General features: G+C 51.8%; 1 protein-coding gene and 1 long non-coding RNA gene across 5 annotated transcripts in view; one reads left to right on the forward strand and one right to left on the reverse strand.

Moving 5' to 3' along the window:
- Fxyd5 (FXYD domain containing ion transport regulator 5) overlaps positions 1-8,126 on the reverse strand; it is a 10,221-nt gene extending 2,095 nt beyond the window's left edge. The window contains exons 1-8 of one of the 3 annotated variants that reach the window (XM_010626330.3): positions 8,114-8,126; positions 7,357-7,417; positions 5,056-5,136; positions 4,357-4,413; positions 3,598-3,696; positions 2,395-2,499; positions 874-903; positions 723-797 (exon numbers count right to left, since the gene is read on the reverse strand). In XM_010626330.3, coding sequence (XP_010624632.1) covers positions 723-797; positions 874-903; positions 2,395-2,499; positions 3,598-3,696; positions 4,357-4,413; positions 5,056-5,136; positions 7,357-7,417 — 508 coding nt within the window. In that variant the 5' untranslated portion in view covers positions 8,114-8,126. Of the gene's footprint in view, positions 1-722; positions 798-873; positions 904-2,394; positions 2,500-3,597; positions 3,697-4,356; positions 4,414-5,055; positions 5,137-7,356; positions 7,781-8,056; positions 8,076-8,113 lie in introns of those variants that run through there. The other 2 variants (XM_019207774.2, XM_019207773.2) reach the window with 2 other exon arrangements.
- LOC109118127 overlaps positions 7,756-8,132 on the forward strand; it is a 10,691-nt gene continuing 10,314 nt past the window's right edge. For both annotated transcript variants that reach the window (XR_002025415.2, XR_002025416.2), the window contains exon 1: positions 7,756-7,830. This is a non-coding gene — a long non-coding RNA (uncharacterized LOC109118127). The remainder of the gene's footprint in view (positions 7,831-8,132) is intronic.

Below are 8,132 nucleotides of genomic sequence, written 5' to 3' on the forward strand. Positions count from 1 at the left end.
GAAAAAAAAAAAAAAAAAAAAAAAAAAGATGTGGCTGTGCCCATTACCCTTATGAGGAAGATGCACAAGAGAGGCAGTGACATTTGGCACAGGTTGGACAGTCTGAGTGAGAACTCATCCCCTCAAACTCTGGGATTGAATCCAGGAGGAGAAAGAGGAAGAGAAGGAGAGAAACAGGAAGAAAAGGAAGGAGGAGAAGGAGGAAGAGAGGCAAAGAGAAGAGAAGAAGGCAGAAAAGAAGTCTATTTTCTGACCATTTGCACAAATCTTGGCCTCGTGATTTGCTTTGACCAGTAGAATACAGTAGCAATGAGAGTGGCCAGTTCTAAGTCTGTACACTTCCTCTCCTCTCCCCCTCCTCTCCTTGGGCACCACCTGTGCTCAATCTCGGGCTAGAACAATAGAAAATTAGACTGTGAGGTGAAGAGTCAATGGGCTGTAGAAAAGGGCTCCCTGTTGGCTTTCAGCTAACCTCAGACACATTCGTAAACCCAGCTGTGAGCAGAAGAACCAGCCGCTGAGCCCAGCCTACACCTCCAAACTGCAGCAGGGGAGCTGAACTGAGGACCTGGCCTGCTGCAGAGCTGCATGTGTGCCTGGTTAAAACAGCCTCATGCAGGGGCCTTCGAGAACCTGGCCTTGGCTCAGACCCTGACCTTGGGTCACAGTACCAACCCAGGCCCTCCTGGATCTTGGTGCCCTTCCCTCAACCCCATTCTTACTGGTGAGAATGACGATGCCTGTGATGAACAGCACAGCCGCCACCAGCAGCCCCCGTTTCCGGAGAGTGGGCTCATCTGCAGAGAGAGACGTGGGTGGAGGGTGAGAGGGGGCTTGCCCTTTCCTCCCTTCCTCCTCCCACGGGTAACTCACCATAGTAGAAGGGGCTGTCCTCATCTGGACCTGGAAAGAAAGACAAGCCACAAGTCAGAGCCAGCAGAGGTCTGCAGGGCACATGCCAGGCACCTTCTAACCTCAGGGTCTTTGCACTGTCTTCTCCCTCTACCCAGAATGGTCTTTCCCTAGACATCCACACGGCTTCTTCCTTCACCTCTTCACTCTTCCCCTGCTCCTATACATGCAGTACTCCCTGTCACCCTCTAACCCTAAATCTGCTTCATTTTTCTCCATGGCAAGTTAAAACCACCTACTATATAATTATTATTTGTTGTTTGTCCACCCACTAAAATATCAGTTTCTTAGGCACAGAGATATTGTCTCTCTTAGTCATGGCTCTACCTCTCGCACCTAAACAAGTGCCTGGAACACACAACCCAGTGTCTTTTGTTTGTCTTGTTTTGTTTTGTTTTTTGCAATACTAGGGATCGAACACAGGACCTTCCTGTTGGGGACTAGGCTACGTAATTCAGATCTCAATCTCAAGGTCAATGTTATCTTGCCTCAGAAACAGGGATGTATGCAGAAGGCCACCCCCTGCCTATGGGCAGAATGCCAAAGACTGGGCACTCCTGAGGCAAGACAAGATCTGCTGAGGACAGTTGTCAATATACAGACATTTGGGCACAGAGAAAATCTGGTTCCTCATTAACTTAATCCTTATCTACCCATTCCCTATAGTTACTGTCCCATAAAATGTGTTTCCTCCTCCCACTGAGAGTCTCGCTGCCTAATAAAAGTGGACCAATCACGGAGTTTTATTCGAGTCTGTCCACTAGAGGCAAGTCTTGTTCTGGTCACCACTTTATGTCTTGAAAATTGATTCTGTCTCTTCTCAATTCCTTGTCGTTTCCCCCCAAAGGTAGCAAAGGGTCTGATCAGCCCCCAGTAACGTATTATTGAGGTACATTTTTATTCTTTTATTTTGAGACAGGGGCTCACTAAGTCTCTAAATTTGCTAGGCTGGGCTTGAATTGTGATCCTCCTGCCTCAGCCTCTAAGAGTACTGGGATCACGGGTGTGTGCCACCATACCTGGCTGCTTAAAGAGTTGCATGAACAGGTGAATGGACTCCCTCTGTTACCTGTAAGCATAGCGTTCCCTCCATGCATTGGGGTTGGGTAGGCAGGAAATGGGGAACTAGGTCTTGATGGAAAGAACCAGGTGCCCTGAAACAGAGCCTCACTGCCCACAGCTGACCTCACCCAGCTGCACCCAGAAGAACCACCCAGCTGAGCACAACCTACATTTTACATGGTGGAATTGAAAGCTAAATAAACAATGACCCTTTTAAGTCTCCGAGTTCTGTTATGGCTTGTATGTAGCATTTACATCTACTCAGATATTATCGTGTACCCTCCTTCTCCCAAACAGGGTGTTATTTATTCTCTCAACATATGTGTCCTTCAAATGGCTGTGGGCTGGGCACATTACAGGGGCTGGAAATGCACAGAACCTGGGAAACCGCTTTTCAAGTCTGGGAAGATAGTTACTGACCAGGTGGCTCGGGGTTGTGGTTGTCACCCGTCTGGGGGTGTCTGTCTGGCTTCGATCTGTGGTAGAGGGTGGTGGTAGCTTCATTGGGATGGGCAGAGTGAGTGGCTACAAGTTGGGAAAGAGAAGGTGGAAGTCATCGAGGCAGAAACAAGGACATCACTGCAAGTCAGGAACAGAGAGAGCCTCCCACAATTTACACAGATGGCCTGCAGGGGACAGGCACTCTGCCCCCGCCATCCAGGAAGGCAGCAAGCAGTGGTCAGCCCCTCCTCAATCCAGTCAATATTGGCTGCTCCAGCTCCCAGCTGGCCCCTCTCCTTAAAGGTAACACCTGGCTAGGACAGACAGGGGTACTTACAGGTCTCTGACCCAGCCACCCTGCTGGAGATGCTTGCTACAAAAAGTTCTGAGTATCCCTCTCCTCCAAAACGCCTCTCTCTCTCTCTCTCTCTCTCTCTCTCTCTCTCTCTCTCTCTCTCTCTCTCTCCTCTTCTTCTCTTTCTCTCCCCCGCCCCCAGATTGAATTCAGGAGCTCTGTACTACCCTCAGCTCTTTCTGTTTTGTTTTTTTTGTTTTTGTTTTTGTTTTCAATTTGAGACTGAAGACTACAGCCAAGAGAGGGAGCAGTGCAGTCCTAATGATGATGCTTAAGCTCCTTGATTCACCTCTGCCTGAAATGGCTTTCCCTAGAGTCTACAGCACTTCTACAGTCCATAAATCCAAGTTGGGTTTTTTTTCAAGTTGGGTGCTTTGTATCTCACAACTGAAAACCTCCTGCCCTAACATGAAGCAGACAGACACCAAGGAACCATCCACAGCCCCATTTCCTGGCACCAGTCCTGAGAACAGAACTGAGCGGAAGAGAGTCCCTAAGTCTGTAGTGTTTGGGAAATGCTACATTCTGGATGCTCCCTCTTGGGGATGCTTGGTGAAAATTAGCTTTATCACGGCTCTGCGGTCATGCCATAAACAAGTATGTTTAAGCCAGAGTTCCCCAGATACCTTTGACCACAAATCAAAACAATTTTAAAAATTCTACTTGCAGTTGCCCTAAACAGGTGCTTCGAGCACTGGACACGAGAAATGCTGATTTAGATAGGGAATCAAATAATATAAAAACCAGAGGCTGCTCTGCTCAGCCCCATGCTCTGACTTCCTTGCTGCTGGCCTGTGGCCCTGGATCCATCACCAGAAAGAAAGTACCTGTTCCTGTCAGTTGCTGGGTCTCCGTCTCCAACTCAGCTGTGTGCCCAGCTTGCTGTGGGGTCTCAGGGAAGTTTCTCTGAGTCTCTGTTTCCTTGGCTGTAAAATGGGGATAAATGGTCACTCTGATCTAGTAGTGTTTGGGTGAGGATCGAAGGAGGTGATGCAGGCACAGCACTTGGAACTGTGACCCTCATGTAGTAAGTGTTGTAGGTGTTTGTGCAAGGAGAAAGTTCATGGTTGTTCATGTGGCACTGTGTGCAACAGGAAAACCCGAAAGTCACCACAGTGCTCATCAGGAGGGAACGACTTTGCTCACTGTGCCCAGCCCCTGTGGGGGCCCCCTTTGAATTATATTCTAAAAGAGTTCGAATTATTTGAAATTTTTTTTTTAAAATGAAGAGACAGATGAATGGAAGGAAGAAATGGGAAGAGCACCAGAGTTTCTAGGGGAGTCTATCAAGTTCTGTTCTTTGACCTTCATCGCAGTGACGTTGGTGTTCGATTTGAGGTAAGTGGTTCAGTTGTAGACTTCCGGATTTTGTACTTTTCTATTTCTATGCTACAATTTATAATTTCAAAGCCTGCTTTGTTTTGTGTTTTAGAACCGAAAGCAGTTGACTGGCTGCTCCAACACAAAGTAAACTGGGGGACACAGAGTGGGGCGGGGGAGGGCAGAGGAGTCGGGACTGAGGTGACCAGCCAGAAATCCAGAGCAGCACGGGAAGCGGGGACTCTGCCCTGTCCCGGCCCACTCACCATCAGCAGGCTCGGTGGAGGTCGGAGGAGTGGACTGGACTTCTAGGCGGGCTGCATCTGGCATCCAGAAAAAGGTAGTCAGGGAGAGAAGTAGAGAAAGGCCACAGATAGAGATCGGAGCCTCCCACAGCGTCTCGGTTTTGATGTAATGACATAACTGAAGTGATCCAGACATTTATTTGCTTAGATCTCAGTCTTGATGCCTGGGCCTCCCCTACCTCAAGACCTGGAGTCTTACATCAGCCATGATACAGGCACCTTCTTGGGCATCTTGTTGCCAGTTAGTTTTACTAGGACTCAGAGAAGTCCTTCCTAGATTGACGTTCAGCTGTTTTCCAAATACCTTTAACCACAAACCAGCACCCATCTGCTCCACCCAATAAGAGCCCCGGAATCTCCTTGAGGAGCATCCTTCCTGATACAGTGGGGCCGGTACCCATCACAGGTCATCATGTCTCTTGCTTTTGGATACTCAGCAGCCCTCAAGGGCCATTTCGGCCCCATAAAAGAAGAAGCTGACTGAAAATAAAGCCAATATAGAGAAAACGGAACTAAGAGCTGGCACTTTTCCTGATAGCCCCTAGATTAAGCCATGCCTGAAGGCCTATCCTGGAACATTTTAGTTACACAAGTTCATAGATTCTCCAGTTTGGCCCAAGTTTGAGATTTATCTTGACAGATCTGTTTCTCTTTCCTCACCTGACACTTGTGTTAAAACGTGAGTGTTCACAGTAGTTGGATCCACCGCAGAAAGGGATGTGACATTCTCCAATCTGTGTCCTAGAAAATCAAAAGTGAGATCGGGAGGGAGACTCTGGTCCCTTTTTCTCACCTTTGCTCCCACTCTGACCAACTTTTGGAAACCCTGGGGGCCACTCCATGGGTCCTGTCCACTTGTGGAGCCACTTAACTTCAATTGTATCAACCTGCGATCCTGGAAGTGTTTTAACTTATACGAGTCTTAGCTACTTTCCTGTCCCTGGGACAAAGTACCCACACCTGCAACTTAAAAGAGGGGAGGTTTATTTTGACCACAGTTTTATCCATGGTTGCTTGGATCCAAGGCAGAAATGCCAGAGCAGAGGAAAAAGTGCTCAACTTGTGGCAGCCATGAAGCAGTGAGGGAAGGGAGGAGCTGGGGACCAGAGGACGCCCCTGCAGGCCACGCCTGTGACCCACCTCCAATCTGGCCCCACCTCCTCGATACAGTCAGCTGTGAACTCCCCAGGGGATGAACCCACTGATGAGTAGAGCATCCCAAGATCCAGTCACCTTCCAAACACACAGGGCTTTGGGGAACGTTTTAGATCTGCACCATCACACCCTGGGGACCTTCCTTCAGCCCCCTCTCTGCAGCCATCCTTGCGGGCTGGTCTAGGAAGCCCCTGGTGCTAGGGTTAGCCAGGACCCTGCTTTTAAATGCTGCTCCCGATGACTTCCTTCCTGTGTGACCCGGAGCAAGTCTCAGTCGCCTCGTCTGCAGAGTGGGGATTATAACCAGATCTGCGTCACAGGGCTGCAGAGAGACTGCAAAAGGAGACTGCGTAGAAGGAGTCTTCCCACCGCGTCACGCAGAGTCAGTGCTGAACACATCCCCTGCCCTGCTCCAGCCTCTGTCCCTCTCACCCAGAAGTCCCAGCGGCCTCCTCCCGGGTCTCCTGCTCTGGCCCTGCCTCCACGGTGTGCCTCTGCCTGCAGCCAGAGACAGCCTGTGCCCACCTGAGTCAGTGCAGGCCCTCCAGACTCTGCGCCCTGCCCGGGCTGAGGTGTCACCTGGCCCACTGCCTCGTCCCTCTAGCCCCCATCACCTCTCTGTGACCTCCTCTGTACTCCGTCCCTCGCTCACCCAACCCAGCCACGCAGGACAAAGCTCATCCCCCAGGTGCTGGCATGGCTCATCCCTCCGCCCCAGCTCACCCCTCCGAGCAATGTTCCTTGAGACTAGCCTGTTGAACAACCTTTGTTCCCCTCCTTCGTTTTCCCCAGAGCGCTATCACCTTCTAGGCCACTACACAATTGATTACTATCTTTGGCCTTATAATATCTACTGCTTCTTTCCCTCGGTGCTTAGATCTGGTGCGTAGCAGATGCTCAACAAATACCTTTCTTTTTTTAATTTTTGCCACAAGGTCAGTGAGTTCACACTGGGGGTGTGGCCTGGAAGGGCGGCTTCTTGTCCCTCAGCTCCTCCCTCTTTCACTGCTTCCTGGCTGCCATGGGTTGAGGCACCTTTTCCTCTGCTAGGCCCTTCAACCACGGCATTTCTGCCTCGGAGCCAACCAAGACAGCTAGCCTCGAACTTACTCTATGTAGCTCAGGCTGGACTCAAACTAGTGGCAATCTCCTGCCTCTGCCTCCTGCTGTGGTGACAGGAACACACCACCATGCTCAGAGGTGAAAAGCTGAAAGAATACAGGAAAACCAAAGAGAAATAGGGGCATATTTCAGTGGAGCAAGTGCTCTGGGTTATGGGAAAGGCAGGGCAATTGTAATTCTGATTCTGAACTTTAGTTTCCTTATCCATAAAATGGACGTGGCAGAATGCGAAAGAGGTAATGCCCACACAAGTCAAGGGACGTAGCACGTGCCTTGTGGAAAGCCCTGCAACTGCCAGTGAGGTGACCCCTTTGAGAAACACTTTGCCTGCAAGGTTGAGATGCTCCTACTCTCTGGACTATCAATCAGCCCACATTCACTTTACAGTATATCACTGGTGTTGAGAACCAGGTTTCCTGGCTGCCTAACAGAAAACTGATACTGACCTCCCCGCCAAATCAAACAGGCTGAGTTCCTCTTGGAGCTGAAAGGGAGGGTGCTCAGCAGGAAAGGCTCCAGCCAGACTCGCTAGAAGCAACCACCAAGGGCTGAGGTCTCCAGAGGGGGTGTAACCCCAAACCTGGCTAGGGATCCCCACTTCCTGGCGCGGGCTCACTAGGGGGATTCAGGATGAGAGAGAGCATCGAACTCGCCAGCCCCCGCGGCTCCAGGACAGGGTCTTACCTGTAGTGGGCACCATCAGGCCAAGGATGGTGAGGAGACACAGGCGACCGGAGGGCAACATCTGCGGGGTGAGCAAGAGCAGGAGTAGGTGCGGCTGGCCTGGGGTACCCCTGGAGGTGCCGCCGCTGGAACCCTCCTTCCCGAAGCTGACACCTCTGGCTCTAGGGCCCCCTCGCTTCCAGGGCTGACCAAAAGCAGCCTTTGGGGGCAGAGCGTGAGTCTCAGAGGTGGAGATCCCGAGCCTCCACCCCTTCCTCTTCCTGTAGATCTCTAAAAACAAGAGGCCACGGGCCCACCTGCGACCCATTGATGCCAAGGGCACAGACGCCCCGCCCCGCACTGCTCCTCCAGCCACGCACGACCCTCGCACGGGCTGGCAGGGAGGGAAGAGGGACTCTGGGCAGAGCAGAGGAGGGCTTCCCCCCACTGCCTGGGGGCACAGGGCCGGAGCTGCCAGGAGCAGCGAGAGGAAGGGTGAGTAATGCACGCCCGATCGCAGGGGAAAAAGTGAGCTGGTGTCCGGCGCCACTGCAGACAGCACGGAGCCGAGAGCTCCAGCTCAGAAAGGGGCTGCCTGCCAGGGATGGAGCAGAGCTGGGGAGACTGAGGCAGAGGGCGGGAACCGCGCGGCCCGGACTGCGGAGGGAAGTGGGCATGCGTGGGAGGCGGAGAGGCACCTCCGGGCGGGTCCCCTGCCCACCTGAGCCGGCGCTGGGCGGAAACGCTACAGGCGGCGGAGGAGCGAGGGGGGACTTACATCAGAGCCGGGGTCTCGA

The sequence above is a fragment of the Fukomys damarensis genome, unplaced genomic scaffold, assembly GCF_012274545.1.
Source record: "Fukomys damarensis isolate Sample0158 unplaced genomic scaffold, DMR_v1.0_HiC HiC_scaffold_19, whole genome shotgun sequence".
Taxonomy (NCBI): Eukaryota; Metazoa; Chordata; class Mammalia; order Rodentia; family Bathyergidae; genus Fukomys; species Fukomys damarensis.